Raw genomic sequence first — 26,845 nt, 5'->3', positions numbered from 1 at the left:
TGAACCGCCACTTGTTGTAGTAATATTATTTATATAATACTACAATATATTATTTATATTTATACAATGTTTTTAATAAACATATTGGGGCTCATTTATAGTTGGATGCATTTGCCAACTGAACATACAAGTAAAATGTTGCTTTTTTACTTTTTGACCATTGGATTGCCATAGAAGAAAGAAGCAAAAAGAAAGAAGATTGAAAACAAAAAGATGAATATTCCTTAAGATTGAAAGGTATAATAAAGTGCAGAACGAGGGGGGGGGAGTGTTTACTTGAATAAAAGGACTTGTAATAGGGTTGGCTGTTTCTCTTATAGTATCAGCACAGATCTCTGTACCAGGGGTTGAGTACCCACTAAGTATACACCTCCTTACAGGTGTATATGCGTTTGAGCCCCGGTCTAAATCAGTCACATTTATAAGAATATGCCTTTACTTTACTTAGCTTACAGTTGGCCACCACTACAAAATAAAAAAAACGGACATATGTCCAACTCTAAATGAGCCCCATTATATTCTTAGCTACACTGTATATATTTGAGGAAGTACTTTGCAAACAACTGCAATAATAAGAGTTCTGTAGAATAATTTTAAGTTTCTGTGTAGTTAACAAACAATTAAGATCCTCCTTTTTCTATGAATGAATTAAAAAAATGTTTTTTTACTTACACAGCATTTCTAATTTGGTCAGCTTCTTTCTGGCAGATTATTGTTTTGTCATCTTGTGGCATAGATCCATACAGCTTCCATTTTACTTTCTAGGAATAAGTACAGAAAAATCAATGCAATCAACATTTAACTTAAAAATAATAAAATATATGCAACTCAGGTAAGGAACGCAGAAGAAAAATATCCTTATTTAATACTTTTTGATTGAGCTCCACATTTAAGCTAGACACAGACCTATGCAATTATCGTGCAGATCACACGTTTCATGACTGTTTGGCCAGATATTGTATTTGTGTGCTAACTCCTACGATCGTGTTTTATCATACCAAAACACACTGTTTCTGTTGATTTGGTTTTCTAAACTTCCTTAAAATCACGATCAACGATGGAACGATGTCGGGCTAATGTGGAAGTGTGTGTGCACTCAGGACCAGCAGTATAAGCAGACATCTGTAGAGTGTGTACAGAGCCACAATCTTTTCAACAGATGGTTATGAGAGATGAAGTTCACAGAGCTTTATAATGTCTCGTTTGCTCTCTCAAAACATCACCTGATCACATGCATTGTCTCCGCCATATTACCCTAAACCAAGTCTCTTCAAGTCATAAGTAATATCAGTTCAATTAATTTTCAACATTTTTTCATGTTTCTGCAACAACTTCTCTTCCTATCTTCTACATTCTCCTGTCCTGGCAGAACTACATGTTAATCACATCCTAGAAACAACCCTCGACCATGTGGCTCTAGCTACTCTTTCTTTTCTACCTTGACCATAATCTGAGGCATGGCACACTAAACAAATGCATTGCCTTCAATTGCTCCTGCAATGTAAAATGGCACTGGCAAAAGTCTCATACCTCTCAAGACTGCTATATGTATACTGCTATCTACAACTACTACTGAAATACTCTGGGCACTGTCAAACAGATAAACTTTCAAACTCTCATCTCCAGTTAGGCGTCTAATCCGAAACATCTCTTTTAATACATCACCAAACCTCCCAATCCAATCCCAAAGATAACTTCTCACAGCAGCCACTCAGTGACAAGATTCAATATAAAACAAACTGCTCAATTACAATTACTTTCCTGAACATTTTGGCAGCTTCTCTTCATTTGATACCTTAAATGAAGATGAAGTATCTAGTCTCTTCACATCCTGTTCCACTACTTGTCCACTTGACCCCATACCCTCACAAAACAGTCAATCAATGTCTCTTGTGCTCATTCCAGTCTTAACTAACATCTGCAATATCTCTCTCTCTCTTTACTGACATATTCACATAATTAATCAAGCATGCAGTAATCATTCCTAATCTACAAAAGAAAATTCTGTTAATTCCGTCCAATCTCTCAACTTCAATGCCCATCAAAGCTTCTTGAAAAGCTTACTTACACTCGCGCCATACCCCGTCTCTCTTCACACAACCTGATTGGTCCTCTTCAGTCAAGCGTTTGTTTCCAACACTTCACAGAGACTTGCACTGTACTTACAAATGTGGTCAATAATTGGATCACTGCTAAATCGAAAGGACACTACTCACTTCTAAAACTAAAGGACATTACTTGCTTTTTGTGCGAGATGTGTTCCTGGACCTCTCTGCTGCATTTGACACTTTTGGCCACTCACTGCTCATACAAACACTACATTCCCAAGGGCCTCTGGAAACTGTCCTATCATACTTTTTAAACCACTCCTTCAGTGTTTGTTTTTCTGAATCCACCTCCTCTCCACTTCCTTTATCAGTTGGGGTACCACAAGACTGGGTCCTGGCACTCTGTGCTTCTTTATCTATACCACTTCTATTGAAGAATGAATGAGTTCCTTTGAAAGTCAGTGTCGCATCTTTGTGTTAAACACATAAACTTATCTATCCTCTCTGGATCTGTCAGCAGATTTACAAAATAATTTTTAGCACTCCCAAGTGCTTTTGGGGTGTCCCCCATAATTGTGCATAAATATTTCTGGCTGTCCAAAGCATTATCTGTCAGCAGATTTGAAAAATAATTTTTAGCACTCCCAAGTGCTTTTGGGGTGTCCCCCATAATTGTGCATAAATATTTCTGGCTGTCCAAAGCATTATCTGTCAGCAGATTTGAAAAATAATTTTTAGCACTCCCAAGTGCTTTTGGGGTGTCCCCCATAATTGTGCATAAATATTTCTGGCTGTCCAAAGTATTATCTGTAAGCAGATTTGAAAAATAATTTTTAGCACTCCCAAGTGCTTTTTGGGGCTCCCCCATTCTTTTGCATTAATATTTCTGGCTGTCAAAAGTCATATTTGTCAGCAGTATCTAAAACAATTTGTAGCACTACAAGTGCTTTGGGCTCAGAATGGATTCAAAGCAGTCCACATATGAGCAGAATGAGCAACCAGTCCTGATTGTAGTGTTCCCAGTACGTCATCTGGGCATCCAAAAAAACACACACCCAAAAAAATGTAACGGTGTTGAAGCAAAAACAAAGTCTAACTGAGGAAAAGTTAACTGCCGATAAAAAAAATTGCCAACATGCCATTCTACACATGCAGTGGCAAAGAGAGAATGAGGCCTTCGCCTTTGTCTATTAGTGGCAGATCCAAAAATGTTACCGAGCCTACAAGTGGTGCACAACTACTGTTACGCGTCAAAGCCGAGCTGCAAGATAACAGTAAGGCATTAGAGGATAATGTTTGCTCTGAATCAGAAATGACACCAATCCCTGTGGAGAGTCCATCCAACAGTGGGATGTCTAATCGTGAGCATTCTGTTAGTGTACCCATAAAGAAAGGTCCTTTCAGCAGTTCTGCTGATGTGTGCCTGAACAGCCCGAGTGTAGCCGGTGATACACCAATTTAGGATGCTACTATGGAATTAGAAGCGGATGAGGGGGAGATTTGTGTAGGCGACGAGGGCACTAATGATGATGTTGATGATTATGATGCAGACAGATACCAAATTGCCTTTCTCAATTTCTATTTATATTCTAGAGTCTATAACGGCTGATTAGTTTTCTAGTTTTCTATTTTACTCCTAGTGGAGAGGGGGTCTGATGCAGACAAATACCAAACTACCGTGGTCCATTTATTTTTACTTTCTAATTCCACAGTCTATGCAGGCTGCTTTTTTTCTATTCAACTACACGTGAAGGGCGGGGGGAGGGGCATAGATAGCCACCAAACTACCGTGGTCCATTTAGTTTTACTTTCTAATTCCACAGTCTATGCAGGCTGCTTTTTTTCTATTCAACTACAACCAACTTAAGCAAGAGGTGGTAAATAGGTGTAATTCCACCCTGTACATGCTTCAGAGGATGGAGGAACAGCGCAAAGCCATCCAAGCATATTGCACAAGCCATGACATTGGGAAAGGAGGGGGGATGTATTTCAGTCTTGCACAGTGGGGAATCCTTTCAGTGCAGTGCAAGGTGCTGAAACCATTTGAAGTTGGGACGTGTGAGGTGAGTGCAGACTCTGCTAGTTTGAGCCAAGTCATTCCTTTTATTAGACTATTGGAAAAGCAGATTGAGAAACTGAAGGAGGAGCTGAAAGCAAGCAATTCAGCAAAGTATGTTGGCCTTTTCGATCAAGTACTTCATTCGCTTCACAATGATCCTCGAGTTATTAAGATCTTGAACTCGGATCAGTACGTTTTGGCCACTGTGCTTGATCCAAGGTTTAAGAACTACATTGAGTCTTTACTTGTAAATAAGCGAGATGTGAACTGTTGCAAGGAGCTATTGCTCAGCAAGTTGGTCGCTGAACTGGGCCTCGGCTTGACTACGTGTCCTCCTTCACTTTCTCAAGCTGCTGCTGCTCGTAAAAAATTTAATTTCCCAAAAAGAAGCAGGGAAGACGCAGGGGGCAGACAAGAACAATTTAACATCTGGGCTGGTTTGAAGGATTTTTCAAAAAAATGTGTCACCTTACCCATAACTCCATCCAATACGAGTATAAACATGCAAAGGATGGTGGAGGATTATTTTCAAGAAGTAATTGATATGGAAATGTCAGACAGTCACTTTCCTTACTGGGAGGAAAAGCAGGCCATTTGGAAACCATGTACAAACTTGCTTTGCAATACCGAAGCTGCCCACCCTCCAGTGTGTACTCTGGACGAGTATTCGGCACAGCCGGGAACTTAGTCAGTGATCGCCATAGAAGGTTACTTCCCAAAAATGTGGAGAAAATGATGTTTATAAAAATGAACTACATCTTCCACGAGGAAGGCCTTCACCATCAAAGACTGACTGTTCTCTAATGGCGGATTCAAGCGGCGATGAATTGATAGTCTGTGATGATGATGTACACACTGATGAGGGTGAGGATGAAGATCCAGATGATGATGATAACATCTTTTTAAAACTTTCTATTTAAGTCTAGGGTGCAATCTACCCCCAAAGAGGAAAGGGACTTGGGGCATTTCCATATCACATACCGTCTTGAAAGGCTGCTGTTTGGGCAATTTATCCTTAAGGGTAGGGTGTCATACACACAGTAACCCCAAAATGGCTTTCTCCATTTCAATTAATATTGTACAGTCTATAACGGATGAATTTTTTGGTATTTTTGAGAAGTGGAGGGGGGCCTATCGAGACAGAAAGCAAACTGCCTTTGTCCATTTCTTTACATATTTAACTATAAGTGTAGGGTGTAATATACATCCAAAGATGATGGCTGCATTGCCAATATGCATAGATGGAGAGGAAGACAATCTGTTTTGTGTGTAAAATTAATGAAGGCCTACCTACCAGGAATTAAACTGTTTTTTTGATAATTTATTAGCTTTACAATTATATTACTTATCCAAGAAACAGGTGGAGCACTAAATTTGGTTATTTTAGTCCCAAAAACATTGATTTTCCAGCAAAATAGCAAAACAAAACCAAACAAAACCAAAACCAAAACACGCAATGGCGGTTTTGCAAAACCAAAACCAAAACACGACGTAATCCAGATCCAAAACCGAATACAAAACCAAAACATGGGGGTCAGTGACCATCTCTAATATATACCCAAACCATGTCGCTTTCTTACAGGGCTTATCTGGATTGCTGGCAGGTGTGCATTCCTGCTGTCGTGTTTTCCTCACAGCCTGCTCCCCTTCACAGATGATTTATAAAGGGAGCTAAACAGAGCAGTATTTTAGGAAAACAATGCAAATATTTAGATTAAGGAAGGTGGCGGTCCTATGCCTCGATGACCCTTGCAGCTGCAGGATGTGTGGTATGTATTCTGAGGTTCCCATTAAAGTATAAGTTATGGAGCTGCTCTTTTCGCTTAGTGGAGCCCCAGGAACTGCATGCTAAAGCAGTTTTTCCCATGATTCCTCTATTTCTGTGAACTGGTTCCCAGCTGATTCTGCTCATTTAAAGTGGTAACCAGCCCTATATGCTTATCAGAACCGCAGGAAAACCCTGTTTCAGTATGTGGTTCCCATGACTCCACCAAAGAGAAGAAGCAGTTCTGTTTATTAGAAGAAGAAAAAAAAGTCAGGAGAAGGGCATTAAGCGCCAGGCACCAATGGTATCCGTTTAGCAGTTTCCACCAGGTGCATTTTCAGTTGTATCGGCAAAACTGCAGATAAGGCGCATCCCCCTTTTTTGGTGGTAGCTGCAAGGACCAGGAATTGGACATGCACCTTGGCATGTGCTCAGTGGGCAATTAGGTAATGTGGAGACACATTTTTCTGGTTGAAAATGACTGCATTTGAAGATGTATACTGCTTCATAACACAACATTGCTGACTCCTATGTATGTAGTTAATGGGTCAAATTTAACAGGAAATATTGACATATCTGATAAACTTTACCCTATTGATAAAATTAGCATTTTTTTTACACATCAACAGGATTTTCAAACCAAATCCACTTTAGTTTTCAGTTTGTTTAGTTGCTAAATATTTTGCAATTACAGAGAACAAACACGCTGTTATTTCAAATTATTGTACTTAATTAATCTACAACAGCTTCTAAGACTAAGCAAATATGCACATTAATCAGATTTATATAAATTCTTTCATAGTTTAGATATGCTGATGCTCACTCAGGATTTAAGTACTTTACAAGAGCTATTATTTAACTATAATACACAATATACATAACAAGTAACTACATTACATTAAAACCCAAATTACCTTTCTTGATAGAGAAGAAAATGTAAGCAGTACGTCTTCTTACACATAAATAGCTCCCTATGTGTTTAGCTAGTTAGGAAGGAAAATCTATCAATGCACTGTTGTTTCTTTTGTGACTGTAGACATATTCTAACATAATATTTGTATCTAGTGCTAGGAGAGTAAGCATGACAAAGACAATTCCAGCAAAGGGAATTTAAACGAATATTAAAAATCTTTAAACAAACAAAAATACACAGCAAAATTAATGTTGCAACAATCAATGCAATATTATTTATTATTCACATTAGAGAATGTGTGCCGTAAACTGTGTTTATTCCCCTAATCTCTTAATAGTGATAACTCCTAACAAAAGTGGAAATACATACTTACACACACTGATTCAGCTATATACATAAATGCTTATTTAATTCTTTGAAACAAATTATATATCTCCCAAAAGCACACAGTAAAATATCTATAGAAGGCTGATTTACCAAGCTGCAGAATTGCGGGGCTGCGGTATGTATATTTTGGCACAAATGTGACATTCCTTGCTAAATGCAGAATAGACACACTTGTATGCCTCCTATTGTGCCCACATGCACTATATCTACATCAAAGAGTGGAAATAGAGTATTTACTGGGATGTTCCATGACTGGGAAGTGGGTAACAAACATCAAAACTCAGTCTGTAATGTCAATAGGGCACCTTTGCACTTTTTTTAATTGTATTTCTATCAATATAATAAAAATACTTAAATGTATCATACGACATGTAATATAGAGAGTGAGTGGGGTGGTCCTAAAGTGATAGTAGGCTTGACCTTAAAGTGGCAATTTTTACTCTTTCCATAATGTGCCTTTTCACCTGGACCAGAATGTAGAAACACAAACACAGGTTATTCTGGTACGTGAATGAGCCCCATACAAACCCAGATTTATATTTACTGCTACCTTAGGCCACTCTTTCACCCAACATTATAGTCCTTCATGAGACAGGCTTGGGCCACATGCCGTATTTATTTTAAAAAAAAGGTAAATAATTTGAAATTCATTCATTACAATATTCACAAATAGTATTATAATAACAATTGTGTACATACATAAGGTGCCGATCTATGATCTCAACGAAGATGGAACATCCTTACTTCAAACATGCATGTAGATAATTATACAAATCAACCATATACGTACATTTGGCATCAAATTGTATCCCAAAAGAGAGTGGAGCGCCCCTTCTTCGATATATCAGTATTAGGTCAGCTCATTCATATGGCTGAAACTTAAAGAGGTATGACATAGTGTAACATGTTTAAACGCCCACTCTCTATCTCTAATCACCACTAGTTTACTTCAAACACCGAGTGAATACTCAATTTAAAACACCCAAATAAAATGCAGGTCTGTGGATTTTCTGTGACACCTTGACCCCAATGGACATATGCTTACAGTGTTTCCACTTTAAACCAGCCTTCAGACAAAATGCGCACTTGGTTCCTTCTCCCTCTCCTTCACTTGAATGCAGTTATATTCTGAGTTTGCAGTACTGAACTTGAAGGCGTGGAGTCTAACACGCCCCTGATCTTCACCAAGAACCCCCGCAGGGTGGTTTGGTCTTAGCTGCTAGGGACGCGCAGGTCGCGGTTCTCCAAGTCAGTCGCCGGTTAACCCAATTGTTAAAATCTTTAAAGATTTTAACAATTGAAACACGTTGATCTAAGTGGGGGACCTAATACCCTGAAAGATCAAATCCTCTGGGACCTGCAGGAGGGAGAGAAGAAGCTGCCAGCCTTCTGCTATTCCACACTGGAGAGAATTGCTTCACTTACCTGCCTGTCTTTCTGCTCAGTGGGTTAACCGGCGACTGACTTGGAGAACCGCGACCTGCGCGTCCCTAGCAGCTAAGACCAAACCTCCCTGCGGGGGTTCTTGGTGAAGATCAGGGGCGTGTTAGACTCCACGCCTTCAAGTTCAGTACTGCAAACTCAGTTTCAGCCATATGAATGAGCTGACCTAATACTGATATATCGAAGAAGGGGCGCTCCACTCTCTTTTGGGATACAATTTGATGCCAAATGTACGTATATGGTTGATTTGTATAATTATCTACATGCATGTTTGAAGTAAGGATGTTCCATCTTCGTTGAGATCATAGATCGGCACCTTATGTATGTACACAATTGTTATTATAATACTGTTGTTGTGTATAGGAGGAAGGGAACCTTTCCTAGTGTGTACATATTGGGTAGTAGATCTTTTTGGAGCGCTGACAGTACTCAATCAAACCACTATTGCATTAATATTCACAAATAGTAAATTCTGAACGTAATAATATATTTAGTAATTTTTTAAAATCCCCATCTTATTTCAAAAGCACCCTGAAAGCGCAGTGCAAATCACCTTGCTTTTACATCTATGTGCCTAGTGGTCCTGCCAGTGCTGTTCAAGGTGCATGCCTACTCTCTATTCTCAGGCAATGACTTAACAAATAGATAGAATGCCCAGATGTGGGGAGGTGCAAACAACACATCAATACTCCAACCTCCTGCCATTATTACCTTCCTTTCATTAAATTAAAGTTGCTCAGCTTACCCTCAATTATGGTTTAAAAAGATCATGAGAGTGACTTGCATTGGGAATATCTTTATTACATGTGGCACTTTTGTGTGTTTGGAGCTTTCTCTATATTAGTCAAAGTGCACCTAGAATGCACTTCTCCCGTCACAGTGCAACTGGAAGTTGGAAAATACATTCCATTAAATGTATAGGACAACGGAACTGATGCAAAATTCAAGTCCATTTATGGAATTGAGGTGGCTGTGCACAAGAGACATCCCTCAAACTAGGCAGACTTGTTCACCTACTCCGTATTTCCACCATCTTGCTCTGCAAATCGATGTCTTTGGCAGAAATCTAGGTGCGGCTGAATAAATCAAGGCGCACAGAGTCACCAAAAATGGTTTTGAGTTACAATTCAGAGGTTTTCTCTTTTATAAAGGGCCTTTAGTATGTGTAAAGTAAACTAAGTTTTGCCCCCACCATCCTAGGCCTCAAGCTTATATCATTTTCCAACACAAAACTCCCTCTGCCTTGAATGTTGAATCCAATCCCTATCTATATCCCTTCTTTTAACACATTTTATGTGTTCCACATGCTACAAAAATGTTATACATTGCAAAGGAAATGCACAACAAAATTAATTTGTATAATTCACAATTGTCCATATCTTATAAAAAGACTGATTGTCTGGTAGTGTTTACACTTAAATGACCAGACCACTTTGTACAATTGGGTAATTTATCAGGAGCACTGTGGATAACGTTTATATGTATAACTCTAACCAAGCAAGCGTTTGCTTTATTCTATTTGTATAGGATGCCACATAGCACCAGATCACCAGGCAAAATGAAAAATGAGAAAAAGTAAGAAATACTACTGTCTTAGTCATCACACGCAAGGGTATTCAAATCATGTATTTACCGTGCCTTGTTATAAAGCTTTAACGCTGATAGTTCTAAAAAATACAAGCAAATAGCATGGTTATTACGGCTGTACAGTATATTTCACAATGAAATGCTGGCAATTAAAAGTTATAATGTTATGCACCTTCTACTGTACATCACAGCACGCCAAAACATTTTTATAAAGGTAATCATAGACACCAGGCCAGTCATTTTAGATTTACTTTGCTGCAACTTGCAGTGTGTGTGGACCCAAAAAGATTGGGACATGGAAACATAGAATTTGACGTCAGATAATAACGGCTTGGCCCATCTAGTCTGCCCATGTGGTCTGACTGTGTATGAGGTCATCGTCCGAATGAACTATCGGTACCCCATCTAATCTGTGGTTTCCCTCAAAAGCTGAGGGAATGGATCTTTCAGATTGGACAGTGCAGGTATAAGTATGTTCAAACCTGACAGAGATCCGGATGTTTAAAAGGTCTGATCGAGCGCCCTAAGTTTTGTCCCTGACTTTTTATGCTTGCACAATAAAGGACAAACTCAGATGATCGACTAAACTGCTGTACATCAGGATCTATGTCCAATTTTGCCACAAGAGTAGGTAGGCAAATTTCAAAGATCTTACCATCTGCCAATCAGACCAAATAGTTTAACTCAATAAGGCCTCAGTGTAGTTGGCAGATGAAAATGTGAATGGACTAAAATTGTTCCCAGCAATCTCTGGAGGTCAGTGGACAAACCAGTGGTTTCAGGTCAACTTGGTCTAAATTGTTCAAATTTATGGCCATTTTAAGAAGTAAATAGTTTAATACTTGCTGTATTAAAAACCATCTTCTAAAACCAAGGCAATCTGCACTGCGCATTCAGGGTGCTTTTGAAATAAGATGGGTTTTTAGAAAATTAGAAGGCAAGACATAGCTGCAGTGTGCAAATATAAGCGAAGGAACAGACTGAGCAACATACTACCTCTATAAAGTGGTTTCCCTATTCATGTGCTTTGGTGAGAAATAAAGGAAATAAAACAAGTATTTTTGTTTTTAACTCACAGTTATATAGACATATCTTCACTTGATCCTTACTCCCAAGTATCTTTGTCTTGTTTACACAAACCTTCTTGTGGACACAGATCCTATTAACTTACAGATTGTTCTTAGTTTTGGGTCTGATATTTGGATAACCTTTTTCTTAAGCACTAAAAGTGTCTGTCTATGAAATGTGTAATAACCCATGTCCTTTATATTATTATGTGTTTTAATGGTTTTGCCATTCATAACTCTGAACCTAGAAACTGATGAAGACATTCTACCCTTGTGTTCTTCATGCCTGACTATCTCTACAAATGAATGCAAATTGGGTTGTTCGCCTGACATATGACATTACTAATGATACCTCCTAATGGTCTATATTTTCAGGGGACAGTACAGATGTCCAGCATCTGAAAAGGGGTATGACCTTCTAGTGAAAGGGGCATTGTCTCACTGGAAATGGCTTTGGCCTAGGTGGATAGGAAGAGCTCTGCTGGATCGGGACATGGTTTATTTTCCTTAATTTTCCTTTCAGGAATGTGGAGATATGTTTATAGCATTACACCTAAAGTATACACTTTTTCTAAAAATTCACAGTGAAACGCACCTCAAGAAATATATCTCAATGAACTGTAACAAATAATTTCTGTCTTTTCTATACCTGTAGGTGCTCCATTATATATGGGACCTGCAGAATTTCCCCAGCCCCTGGACGAAATGAAGGGTCTTTGCTCAGCATCCTGAAATACAGCATTTAGTACCGTAAGTGTGTAAGTGGGATTATGAAAAACAAAGAGTATCATATGCAAATATGAAGGCACACAATACCTGTTCATTAGTAAATTAAGGTCACTAGAGTAACGATCAGGTAGAGATGGTGTTGGACTTTCCACAATTTTAAGAACAACAGTTAAAAAACTATGGCCAGTAAAAGCATGTTCCAAGCAGCACATTTCATGAAGGATACAACCAACAGACCTAAAAAAATATATAAAGAGAGACAACGTTAAACACACATTTTCTGATTTTCTTGTATAGGTATTCATCCTTACTGTTTGATATACTTTCTTTGTGGCTTCAGAAGCTTGGCATCTTTTCCTTTATTTCCTTTATTTACCATATAACCCAGCACCTTTTCCAAGAGCAATGGCCGAAAGCCACGGCCCACGTGTATGTGATTTGACACTGTTTTTTTTGTTTGTTTTTATCGTTCATTTAATTATGGTTACAAAACACCAACAACTCATCACATTACAAAAAACCATACTTGCCAACTCTCCCGGAATGTCCGGGAGACTCCCGCATTTTGGGTGAGTCTCACAGACTCCCGGGAGAGTATGGTAAGCTCCCGAATCTGCCCACTTCCTAGTGAAGTGGGAAGATTCGGGGAAAAAAAATAATACACACAACTCTGAACCAAAACTAAATTTTCCTAAAAAGTATTATCATCATCATCAGGTTCACAAGTTAGCTGTTATTCAAGTTAGGACAGAGCTTCATAATAAAGTAGTTCAATAAAGACACTTATGAAGTCCTCAGACTGGAATGCGTTATACTATAAAACGAGGATCACTCACTGTTCTGGCACTTCCTGATTAAACAGATGTCTTCTACACAAACTGTAAATACTAGTTAACCCACGATTGAAGAGGCCCCGCCCCCTGGTGAAGCGATTTTGGCATCCCGCCCCCCTCACGCCCACATCCCCCGGCAGGCTCCCGGAAGCCAACTTCAGAAAGTTGGTAAGTATGCAAAAAACCCATTGCAAAATAAAGTGTGTCTACAAGCTCAAGATGTTTTTGTATTGTTTAACATTAGGCTACTGTTTTCTTTTTATTTAATATGTTGCAACAAAAATACCTTTATGGCTGAACCAGAGGCGCTTACAAGGTTTCTTCTTGTTTCCTCAGTGAAATGTACAAGGTACAGGATCCTACCCAAGGATTTAGGTGAGAAATAAATTGTTGAACGAGGGGGGAGGTATTTTTATTTTTAATACAGGACTTTCTACACAGTGTGTATGTGGTTATTTTACTTATTTTTTTTTAACATGTACACTATAGGTCCCAGTAGTTTTACAAGTTTCAACATGCTCTGGCAGCCATGGATATGCTGTCACTTGTAGTTCTACAAGTACCAGCATATCCAACCACTTTATGTATGCCAGGGCTTGCTGAGACCTGTAATGCCCTAGCAATAAGTATTGATTTAACTATTTACAATGTATTATCCTACACCTACTGTTGGTGTTTGGGGGGACAAACTCATGCTATGCCTGGAATTTGTGAAAAAGAAAAAGTTTGTTTTGTTTCTAGCTTGTTTTTTGGAAGTTGGACCACTCCCTTCAGGTGCTGCATGCTTTGCAAAAAGGATGCTCAGGGAAGGTTTTAATTGTGACACCCTGAGTACACTTGCTGCTAAACTGGCTAGGGACTCACCTACAGGAGATGCTTTGACGTTGGCAGAATAGCTTAATCCCAATATGGCTATACTGTGCAAAAAAATTCTCCAATTTATGTATATGCTGACACATAGTCATTTATATATTGTTTGCTTTAGAGCGCCAGACAACATTTTCTTTTGTTCTCACATGCTAAGGTCGGTTGACATTATGGCAGGGAGAGTGGGTTTCCCTGGTTGTCACCAGCCCAGCCTGTCATAACCTAGTGCTGGTAGTGGTTTTGACAAGGGGGGGGGGAAGGAGGGAGGACCCTTGCTGTTTGTCCCCCAAAATTGCTTCTCCCAGACTAGGCTATGAGACCTATTGATATTCCGTAAAACCTCCGGCGGTTTGAAGGCATTTTTTTTAAACTGCAATTCTATTAAAGACAAAACCCAATGGGTCTCTAATAAAATTGCTGTTTTAAAAAAAGCCTTCAAAGCACCGGGAATCAGCGGTTCCATGGAACCACCACATTATAAATGTAACCTCTAATGTTGATACCACCTTAGTGGGGGATGCTGTTTTTTAGAAAAAAATGTATATATATTTTTTTTAATGTTCAAGATTAAAACACCGGTCATCTTGATGAACTTCTTCCAAATAGATGATGATTGGTATCTCTACCACATGATGATACACTTAAAGCAAATCATATACTTAAAGCGTATGGTATGCTTTAAAGGTATCTTCATGCAGCAGATGCTGAGTATGTCGAGTGTAACATATCTTAAGATATGTGCAGCTCTGCATAGACACTTAAATGTGCTGGTTTTTTTTTTAAAGCATTTTACATCTGCGTCCTTTTCTACATGAGGCCTATTGTTGAATTATAGTTCCATACACTAGAACATTTTAGCAATTACAGAAATAATGCATACAAGTCGACTTTGAAATGACAGAATATTTTTGATAATAAAATTATAAAGAATGGTCGATGGTGTATATCACAAGCCTTTTAAAGGACAAAGACCATGGGATCCATGATCCACATATTATCACATTCCACTACCTGGCATTAGGTGAGCCGCTTCCTCACCTCTTGACACCTGGGTACTTTCTTCTTTTCTTCTAATGTATTGCCTTTCTTATCCCCTGGAGCGGTAGTGGTGGGTTAATATGTAAAGTGAAATAAATTACTACTAACTACTAAAAAGGAGTGTCTTATGGGTAAAGGCACCCCTGCATTTCAGAACAATTTTTTTTTTAGGATTAGGTATGAATCCAGCACCTTACCATGAAAGCATGATATTTCTCTCCTGCCTTTGGAATACCAAGAACCACCAATGCTACGGCTACACATGCCTCTTGCCATTTTCCATCCCAGCCCAGTACCTCTTTATCTTGTTGTAGTAACTACTTCAGTCCAACTCTTATTATAGGAGTAAGTGCAGGGTGACAGATATTACACCTGCTTAAATAGTGCAATAGTGGCTGTCAAGAAATTCTTTTGATGCTACTTTTATACATATAGTATCCTAAAGTATTACACAGGTGATTGCATGAGGGTTTTAGTTTTAAATTAGTAATACATTTCTCACTGTTGCTAATTTAATCATTTCTTATTGCCTTTTCTCTTTGAATAACAATTCAGCTTAAAAAAGATAATTGATTTGCCAGTGAGTAAACTCGCACTGCTGAACATCCACCCTTAGGTAATAAAATGTTATTATGCTTGGAATGTAATCGGGAAAGACATCTACATACCCTAGCAGTATTTCAATAAGCCTGATAAAATATGTATGTGCCAAAATGAAATTATATTAAGGAAAACTGTTATGCATGCTCACATGTTCAATTTGAAATTTCTGAATTATAATAAGTATTCTGAAAACATATGTATATATATTGTGATACTTACAGATGTAAGACACAACATCTTGCTTGGGAAAAAAAACAGTGCCTTTTATTGTTCGTGTCACAAATAGCACAGCAGACTTTTGTCAGGATGACACCAAGTGACCTTCGCTCTAGGTAGACATAGTTCACCTACCTAGTCACCGGACAACTAGCTAGCATCGGTCGCTCCACCAACAAGAACAGACCGTGCTTCATCCTCTACTACAAACCAATCACAGAAAACAACAACTCAATTACACCCATGTGCCTATCCCCCTGTAGGAGAGGTGTGGAAAAAAAGCCTCTTTGTAACAAAACATGTAAATAAATATATATATATATATATATATATATATATATATATATATATATATATATATATATATACAAGTTAACCCGTGCATGATACTCATGCATTCTAGTCAAATCAAGCTACTTAAGGTCTTAAAAAGGTTCTTGTCATGCATTTGGACCTAGCCCAGGCCTCCTCAGGGGAAGAGCGTTAGTTCCCGACGCAAGCAGCCTTTTTAATGTGTGTTCATGAGGTAAAATTACCTCACGAAAATGAGTTTGACCCCTCAACTCGTAAATTTAGCCTTTACTACCCCTCCCACGGGGGGAAGGGGGGATGATGGAAGTTAACTGACTTGACTATTCTAATTTTTTTGTCAAATAATGTCAGTATACCAAATTTCAGGTCAATTGGATGAGCCCTTTCTGAGAAAATAGTTTTTTACACACACACACACACACACACACACTAACGCACGCCTCTACACATGTGTGTTCATGAGGTAAAATTACCTCACGAAAATGAGTTTGAGCCATACCAAATTTCAGCCCTTTTTGAATTTTTTTTTCCCACACACACTAAGAATTTAGTAGGTCAGTGTATAACTCTGCCCAGCAGGTGGCGCTGCAACTTGTTTTTTTTTTTCCACAGACAGACAGACGCCACTAAGCATTTATATATTAGATATATATATATATATATATATATATATATATATATATATACTACACAGTATATACATATATATGTATATATATATATACACACATATACATATAGATATAGATATATATATATATATACATACATATATACACACATGTATATATATACATATATACATATAGATATGTATATATATATACATATATATACACATATAGATATATATATATAGAGAGATAGAGATATATACTACGCAGTATATTTATATATATATATATATATATATATATATATATATATAGACAGATAGATAGATATACTACAGCATTTGATCATGTTGGGACTGACCAGAATGGGAAGACTTTGGCGTAAATTGGTCAGCTTAAACATATATTGCAATATGTGGAACTAACATTCCCTGTTTTTAATATAGAACAGTACTTGATATAGCATTAATTATGTGTTTGGAGAGTGCAGAGTATCCCTGTTTTCTTGTCTATACAATGTGGGCAACCCCCTCTTGCACCCCAGTCTGTACATGGTGAGTGCAGAGGACCTATGTCTGTTTTTGTTTATACAATGTAAGTCCCATCACTCTTGCACCCCATTCTTTACATTAATTAATTCCAACTTGTGTCAGGTGAGTCCCAGGTCTCCCATGGCTGCTAGTGCTAGGGAAAGACTTGCCTTTAAAAGCTGTGTGCAGGTAAGCCTTAAGCCCAGATAAAATAGCATAGCATTTGATCATGTTAGGACTGACCAGAATGGGAAGACTTTGGCGTAAATTGGTGAGCTTAAACATATATTGCAATATGTGGAACTAACATTCCCTGTTTTTATTATAGAACAGTACTTGATATAGCATCAATTATGTGTTTGGCGAGTGCAGAGTATCCCTGTTTTCATATATATATATATATATATATATATATATATATATATATATATACATACTGTGTAGTGTGTATGTATATATATATATATATATATATATATATATACTGTGTACGTCGTAGAAATGACTTAATTATGTTCAAACACCGTTGCTGTCAGGGTGGTTGCCGGGACTCTCAGGCTTTGGTGCCCACTAGGGATTTCCCTGGTTCCCTGGTGAGTTAGTTTGACCATGGCCGGGGCTTAACTATAGCAACTGCACCCCCTGCTACTACAATAGTTTGGCTGCAGACTGGGTGCAGCATTTTTTATAAATACTACAGGAAACCATTGCCTAGTTAACATGACAAAACAGCCACAAGTAAGAATGAACATTAAGCAGTGTTTATCTAAATTCTGGGCAGAGCCGCACGCAACTAGAGTGGTGTGGCATGTGCCACTGCCCAGGGTGCAAGGAAGCAGGGAGTGCCAGCTCAGATGTGAGTGAGGAGTTAGTTGTTTAGGGTCATTCTGAATGTCATTATGACAACAAGGGCTGCATCTCCTTTTTCTCACTTTTTCCATTCCCTCACAGCCATTGGTGTACTGCTCACCTGGGACCAGCCACTTTGTGCTACAGATCCATTTCTTCCCTCCCTCTCTAAAAGTCAAAAATGAAAACATAAATAAAAGCAGAATTATTTAAGTTTGGAAGACTATTTAGCTATAATTTAGCTATCCTAGAATATCCAACTTGACACATTAATTGCACAAATTACTGGCTGCCCTGTAGTGATCTCGAGGAAGACAAAGCTGATGGGGCAGTAAACTTAATGATGCCCAGGAGAAAGATGTCACTATCTTCTCTATCGATGTTTAGACTAACAACTATACTATCAGCCTGATATCAAAATAGAAAACAAACATGTAATCTACAGAGAATATTAAATATGGTTTAAAACAATGCAGCTGCATTTACCAGTCTGGCACAATGTGAAGTACTGTGCATTATTTTTCAAATAAATATGAACATATTAAACAAGATTTTATCATATTTTATGATTCACAATTAATTAAATTGTCACTTCCACTCTATTGTTGATGGATGAGAAGTGTACAATGATGCTGTATATTCAATCTATTACTCCATAAGTAGTAAAATGGATTGCCACTGTGGTTTTAAATCCATAACGCACTAAAATGTCATCTTCCAAAATAAAAATCTAAGTAAACAAATGAAAAAAGATTACATATAGTTTTTATCTGTCGAAATCTAGTGCCCTAGCAATACATTAGTTACAGTTGCTAAAAAAGTCAAAAAACTACTGTATACTAAGCTGTGATTTGTTTTTGTACAATTTGTCCAGACTACTGTTATATTTAGTATATTTTAGGATTCTAGCACACTGGGGGCCTCATTTAGATATGGGTGTGTCAAGTCAAGCACCAAATTCCTGCATATGGGCAATGGGTGTTAGGGCAATATGTGAAAAATAGTTTAAAAATAGTATTTACACATGTGGTACTACTAGTCCCAGCAAGCCCTAAAATCCATTAACTGATTTGGTAGGCTGCACATGTAGAACTACAAGTGCCAACATACCCATGGCTTTCAGGGCATACTGGCACTTTTAGAACTAGCCAGTGTGCTCTGGAATTCAAAGCCCATTAGCACCTTTAGTGCCCCATAGTAAAGACATAAGAAATAAACACACGTACATTGTATTTAAATTCATTTATTTGAAATAAAGACTCAACCAATTCCTCATTGTCTTCATTCTTTATTGCTCAACAATTTCCTGGTATCTTTATCTTCCTTATTTTCCTTCTATTTTTTTCTCCTTTTTTTCCTCCAGTTTCCATTGGTCAAAAATGAAAAACCCTGATGCCCAACACACTACTTTCTCCTTGCAGATCTATGACATGAATGACAGGCTGGGAGCCTGCCTACAAGTAACCAATGATGACAGCTTTGCTCTGATTGACTACAGCATTGGAAATCTTCTCCAACTGGCTTTATGGATTGGATTGGATTTAATTTATGTTCTCTTAAATAGTATAAGATGCATAGCAAAGTATATGAGGGGAATGAACTGGGTTAGGAGTACCCAGAATTCACACTTCATACTGAAAATACTGTATAAAACATAAAGAGACACTGTAGCACAGACATAATTATTTAGTCCTTTATAATGAAACTTGGTGATTGACATATATATTTCTAATATTTAACTCTTACTTAACCACAATCAATCACCAGATCAGTTATGCTAGTGTAATATAATTTAAAAATATTTCCTAATGAATATCCAGGGCATGAGGTCTTTGCTGTAGTTCAGATGTTTAATCAAGAAATAAATTGTCCCATTAACTCTGTCTCCTTCATTTACTGATTTAATTAAACAAAATGAAAAAAAAAAAACAATTTGGTTACCACATTAGTATTTGACACACTGAGCTTACAAATGATAACCATTTATAAAATAGTTGCTGGTATGGAACTCCATTGAAATACAAAAAACTGCCTGGATCCATGAAAACGTCCATGCTAATAAGTACAAGTAGGGCCTGATTCATTAGTGATCTTATCTGCCGTTTTTTGCTTGTCTTAAGCAAATCCACTCTGTGCATGCTCAGAAAAGGGAGATAAGAAGCAAAATCCACTGCGTAAAGCTGGGTACACACTACAGAAATTTCGACCAACTTTTTATGCCGAGCGATTTTACATGCGATCGACTGCATACACACTAGCCTTGTTTAGGACGATAAAGTGAAGAGCGGAGGTCCCTTTAGTGACTTTTTACAGCCATGTTGTCGTGAGCAATGACTGTAATTTCGTACTCACTGTTGTGGATCGGTTGGAAGTTTATACACAGTACACAGCGGAAACGAGATTGGAACGAAAATATTAAACGGTACGACCAACCAAATGAGGCGATAATCGTCCATTTGGGCAGACTTTCAACCATCGTGTCATTGCACACACTGACCCGACTTTTGAACGAGCGGTCGTATGTCGGCTGTTTGAGCCAATTATTGGACGAAAACAGTGTAGTGTGTACCCAGCTTAAGTGAAGAATTTCTTAAGTTAAGATGAAAATCCATCTTAACTTCACTCTTATCTCCCCATTTCTTCTTAAAATAAGCATCTTAACTTTTGCACAAGAGAAGGGTCCTGATTCATTAAGGAACTTAAATTAAGAAGTTTCTTATTTAAGTTTCCTGGACAAAACCATGTTACAATGCAACGGGTGAAAATTAGTTTTCTGTTTTGCACATAAGTTAAATACTAAATGTTTTTTCATGTAGCACACAAATACTTGATAGCTTATTTGTGCACTGAAATTTAAAGTTGATATTTGTGTGCTACATGACAAACTCCAAGCATTGATTAGACAAGAATGGGCGGCCATCAGTCAGTATGTGGCCCAGAAGTTGATTGACAGCATGTCAGGGCGAATTGCAGAGGTATTCAATATGAAGGGTCAGCACTGCAACACTGCAAACATTGACTCTTGGCATAAACTTAATGTAATTGTCAATAAAAGTCTATGACACTTATGAAATGCTTGTGTCACAAACTTACCTTCTCCTCATTTCCCCGCCACTCCGTCTGTCCCGGAAGCTACACTTCCGGGTTCAGGGCGGGGAGTTTGGAATCTCTGCTCCTATTTAAAACCAACTCTGAGTGTCAGAGCAACTTACCTGGTTCCTGGCTCCTGGTCTTCGTGGAATTAATTGTGCCTGCTCCCTCTTGAGTGTCTCCTGTGTACCAGTCCCTGCTTTTCTGATTTTCCTGGATCTCCTGTCCCTGTGTACTGACCTGGCTTGTTGACCATTCTGATTGCCTGTGACCCCGACCCTCCGCTTGTACCTCTGCCACCAGTTTGTGTACCGAACCCGGATTCCTCCACGCTGCACCTGCACGTCTATCATATACCACGTGCATTGGCACCGGCTGTCGTCCTACATCTTCTATACCCGCTGCTCCATCCACTATACTACAACCTGAGGCAAGCCTGAGGACCGCGACCTGCGTCTCCCGGCAGCTAAGATCATCCCCCCTTGCGGCGGTTCTTGGTGAACACCGGGGAGTTCGTTAAACCCAGCACCTCAGGTAAGTCACTGCTAATCAAGATTAGTACCGAATCCAGCTAATTCGTTACAACTTGTAATTTTATTTCAGTATACCATAGCAACATCCAACAAAAAGGTTTAATGACACAGCAAACTTTGTGAAAACCAATACTTGTGTCATTCTCAAAACTTTTGGCCATGACTGTAGAGTAGGGAAATATCAGCTCTCTAAAATAGTAGGAGGCCATGTCTACTCAAGCTCTATCAAGAGCTTAGAGGTCACTTAAATACATGCATCAGTAATACAAATAAATCTAAAAATAGTAGCTTTCCAAAAGGGGAGAGAAAGTGTGTGGGGAAAACCACACACTGACCTGTGTTCATAAACATCATTATGATTTACACAAGGACATCTCTGTAAACTTTCTAAACTAGATACAAGTATGAGATGTGGGGTGCGCTAGCTACATAAACTTCACAAAATGTAGCCCTTAAAATAAAGACATTTATTTCAATATTATACAATTTTGATCTGCCTCTGAAATAAAAATCAAAATATAAATTTTACCATTGAACTGAAACTAACTAGCAATTGGCCCATCACTATAATCCAGCCCTTTCCTGTCAATAAATGGAGCAAATAAGAATTAAAACATGTTAAATCTACCACTCTACAATGGGTTTTCTTGCAGCTATAAGTGCAAACCAGACCTTTAGAAATATTTCTGACACTATTTTATTTAAACATGAAGACTAGAATCATACTAGTTGATAGGTACTGATAAAACAGCTAAGATGTCATGGTTATATAATACTCACAAGTATGGTACATCGATCATATATTTAATGCCATAACAATGCAACATTTTAAGGTTCTAAAGACCTATAATATAACCCTGTCACCTAAAATTACCTTTTAACTTAATAAACATGCAATAATGAAAGGCTGAAACATGACTGAAAGGTAAAAAAATATGGAAAAAACAGCTGCACTGTTTCCTAAGTCCTCAAATTAACCAGGCATATGTTATTACAATCTGCTTTTATAAAAACATTCAGTTATTTAAAGAAAACTTCTAAATTAGAGTTATGTATTCATTAAGTCCTTGCTGAACATCTAATCAGATTCCTTCATTACTGAGATGTTTTCTAATTAAAAATGACATTTAAAAGCATAAAAGATTATTAGGAGGAGGCTGTGGACTTTAACCAAGTACGACTGACCGAATATAAACTCTTTTTTTGAAGATTCATTTAATTTCCATATATTACTCTCTGCAGCACACTGTAATTATTTATGCAGATGCTAGTATTTCTTATAATTATGTAGAATTTTGTAAAATAACTGCCTAATGTTGCAGATGAAATGGTGACTCAAACATACTAATCAATAGTCCATTAAATAAATCAAGCATGAGCACTAATGCTCTTCAAAAGCAATACTTTATGGCTAACTGCACTTGCTAAATAAAAGTAATTGTAATCAAAATAAAAAAATCCTAGTACATAAGATAAATAATATGCAACATTTAAAAGTGAGAAAATAATACTAGTATCAGGTAGAATCTAAAGAGAGCTATATTGAATTTTTTTGGAAAGGGGTCAATATTATAGAGATGAGTGGTTTGGATTACTTGAAATCTGTTGAAATCTGACGTTGGGATCCAAGTGAATCCGAGTCGTGAATGAGTTTTTCCTGCCAAACTCGGATATCAAAGCGAGACGAAACGTCATTTCCATGATTTTTTTTTTACGAGTTTTGGATTGCCATCTTTTGTATATATAGTTCACCCTCGTCCTCTAAAGTGAAGTTTTAGAACAGACAGCATGTAGGGAGGTGGTTAGTTGTGGTGATCTGCTCATAAAATAGAGTTAAGGGTGAACCAGTGCTATAGGGTAGCAGTAGGAAAGCAATAGAATCCTGTCATTATTCTAAAGCAGTTCTGTAGAGAATAGTCAGCTACAATACAGTCATGGCCAAAAGTTTTGAGAATGACACAAGTATTGGTTTTCACAAACTTTGCTGCTTCAGTGTTTTTAGACCTTTTTGTCAGATGTTGCTTTGGTATACTGAAGTAAAATTACAAACATTTCATAAGTGTCAAAGGCTTTTAATGACAATTACATTAAGTTTATGCAAAGAGTCAATATTTGCAGTGCTGACCCTTCTTTTTTAAGACCTTTGCAGCTCGGCTTGGCATGCTGTCAATCAACTTCTGGGCCACATACTGACTGATGGCCGCCCATTCTTACCTAATCAATGCTTGGAGTTTGTCAGAATTTGTTGGATTTTGTTTGTCCATTCGCCTCTTGAGGATTGACCACAAGTTCTCAATAGGATTAAGGTCTGGGGAGTTTCCTGGCCATGGACCCAAAATTTCGATGTTTTGATCCCAGAGCTACTTAGTTATCACTTTTGCCTTATGACAAGGTGCTCCATCATGCTGGAAAAGGCATTGTTCATCAACAAACTGTTCTTGGATGGTTGGCAGAAGTTGCTCTTGGAGAATGTTTTGGTACCATTCTTTCTTCATGGCAAAATTGTGAGTGAACCTACTCCCACCAGTGCAGAGCTTGCTCAGGAATGGCAGCAGTGCAAAACACTGAAGCAGCAAACTTTGTGAAAACCAATATTTGCGTCATTCACAAAACTTTTGGCCATGATGGTACATTCTTGCAACATAATTCTATTTTTTGGGGAGGAGTTTTGAAACTTTTTGCATTGCCTAACTGTTTTCAGCATATTACTAGTGCTACCAACAGACTGCTGGTTGGGAGACCAATATGCCAAATTCTGTCTCTTAATTTCTCAATTACATTGTCTTGTCAAGACAGATGTTTGGCAACCAAATCGGCATCAATGTGAATTATACATACTTACTTGTGTGAGAAGGCCAACTATTGCCCAATCTGAACTGTCTGGTTTACATATTACCTAGCCTACCTGTTTCATCCTTTTAAAGATATACAAATATCTAAAAATATTTATATATACATTCCATATTGATATACATGATATATTTATATACTTGCAAATATATATGAGTGACCAGGACTGATTATCCAATATGCTGACTAGGCTGCAGACTAGGGTGCAAGGCTTTAGGTGGGGTGCAAAATTGTGACAGGGTGAGGTATAAACTGTAATTCATTTTAAAATATAAAAGAATAGTTGTTCTCCTAAGTAAAAAGAAAAAATGAAATAAAAATGTAGTAAGATTTTAATCTTGCCATATTCCCCTTGTAAAGGCTGAAGACAATGAGCCACACATAGGCGTTTGCACTTAAAAATTAGCAAGTAGGAGAGACGTGGATTGCGACAGGCACAGAAGAGACTACTCCCTCCCCATCCACCCTTAGTAGGGCTTGTTCATGCCTCCATTCTGCTATGCAGTTATTTTAATGCAAATAAAATGAGTGACAAAGATTGGCATGACCCTTTTATAAAGCCAATTAGAAATCACGCAAGCATAGTAGCCTAGGGCAGCCTGAACCCTTAATCAGGCCCTGCGAGTGATGAGTGACGAGTCTCCTTGTTTGATTCACAAGGGCAGCATTACGGCACATACTTATTTATATTAAGGCAGATTTACCTTACTCAATCCTTACTCAGCACTTATAGTAAAACAAGGTGTTTGAAAGCTACAATACTCTACAAAACGATAAGTGCATATAAAATTTTGGTGTGGAATTTCATACTACAAGCGAAGTATTGCTGGGTTTTTTTTTACACCAAATATCATATTTACTACTTAAAGCCTGGATCAAGAACAAGGGTAAGGTTAGAAGGACTATCTATTTGCACCTTGAAATATAGCAATCATATATTTGTGGTACTAGCCAAATACTTGTCATTAGCATATTTTTGTCTGCCTCATACATTCCTGAATGGACGTCAAGCCCTGTGGCCATTAATTAGCAATGTATATATAGACCCAGCATTCCCAAGACTGTCTGCGTTACATGCATATTTTAATCCTAAATAGACATCTAAACATTTCTGATCAGGGTTCAAATAATGTCATTTAATTTATAGGTACAATACACTTTATGTAACAACTGGCAAAGTAATATTAAGAGTTACCAAAAATTGGAAAATATTACATATCCATCCAATGTTATAAACCCAGAATATATAACTTTTTCACAGTGGGCAATTTCCACACGTGACATATATTTGCCTATATATCTTTCAAAAGTATATAGGGAAACATAACATAAGTCTAATTAGTTGCTTTGGTTGACTGTACTTACTGGGCCTGAGTCATTAAGGAAAGCATAGCAAATAAAAAGGAGTAATTTTGCTCCTGGACAAACCATATTACTATGCAAGGGGTGCAAATTAGTTTATTATTTTGCACATAAGGAAAATACTGGCTGCTTTTTCATGTAGAACACAAATACTGGATAGCTTTATTTTTACACTGAAATTTAAAGTTGATCTATGACATGCCCTATGCCAGCTATAAATCTGTCCCCACCTTTTAAATTTACCTCCCCCTTTAATGCAACATGGTTTTGCCAAGGTGCAAAGTTACTCCCTTTTAAAGCTTTGCTCTCCTCAATGATTCACTTAACGACCCACTGTGTAAATCCCTAATATGCTCTTTTTGTGCATGCATAAATGCTTTCTCTTTTTCTTCACTTTGATAATTAGTTATCAAAACAATCTGTATTAATATTGATAGGTTCAAGTAATACTAAGTGGTTTATACTAAAATAATAGATAACGATTTCTCTATTAGTAATTAAATTCCAACAGATCTGCAGACAACTGCTCATGAGAGAGAATCAGGTGCATGGGGACTTTAGTACTGCGTACCTGAACTACAGACACACCATCTGCTGGATAACCCTGAGGCTCCACACAGCAAAGACGAATGGATGATGATTAAATACGTCTGAAATAGGGACATCAGAAACCTAGCACTAGTTGAGTGAATCTGAACTTTAATTTCCAGTATTTATTACTATTTTTGAATTAACAAAATGAGAAAAAATTGTATAGTTTGTTTCTTTTCATATATATTGTTTTCAATTACCTGGGTACCAATATAACATGTTTAAAAATAAATAAAATAAATATTATTCAGGATAAACCATGTTGCTTATTGCACCATTCATTGTACCCATTATTATATTATTTTATTGATAATATAAAAAGGTTATCACAATACATAATTCATAATTTGCACAAACGTGATGTACCAAAACATAACTATGATATTAAAAGTGTGTAATGCACTGCTATACCTGTTTTACAACTTGGTGATCTGTTATTTCTAATGAACAAAGTTTAAAGTTATAAATTCCAAATTTGTAGTCATAGATTCTATGGAGCTATGAATATAATTAGGATCTTAGTGTCTCCAATTATTTCACTTTATTTAGTCCTATACAC

At 37.5% G+C, this 26,845-nt stretch overlaps 1 protein-coding gene across 1 annotated transcript in view; it reads right to left on the bottom strand.

Moving 5' to 3' along the window:
• The window catches only part of NEK11 (NIMA related kinase 11), a 207,254-nt gene that overhangs the window by 91,405 nt on the left and 89,004 nt on the right, over nucleotides 1–26,845 (bottom strand). The window contains exons 7-9 of the mRNA XM_075212438.1: nucleotides 12,086–12,235; nucleotides 11,919–11,997; nucleotides 673–761 (exon numbers count right to left, since the gene is read on the bottom strand). Of these exons, the coding sequence (XP_075068539.1) occupies nucleotides 673–761; nucleotides 11,919–11,997; nucleotides 12,086–12,235 (318 nt within the window). The remainder of the gene's footprint in view (nucleotides 1–672; nucleotides 762–11,918; nucleotides 11,998–12,085; nucleotides 12,236–26,845) is intronic.

The sequence above is a fragment of the Mixophyes fleayi genome, chromosome 5, assembly GCF_038048845.1.
Source record: "Mixophyes fleayi isolate aMixFle1 chromosome 5, aMixFle1.hap1, whole genome shotgun sequence".
Classification (NCBI taxonomy): domain Eukaryota; kingdom Metazoa; phylum Chordata; class Amphibia; order Anura; family Limnodynastidae; genus Mixophyes; species Mixophyes fleayi.
This window is presented reverse-complemented; position numbering and strand designations above follow the sequence as displayed.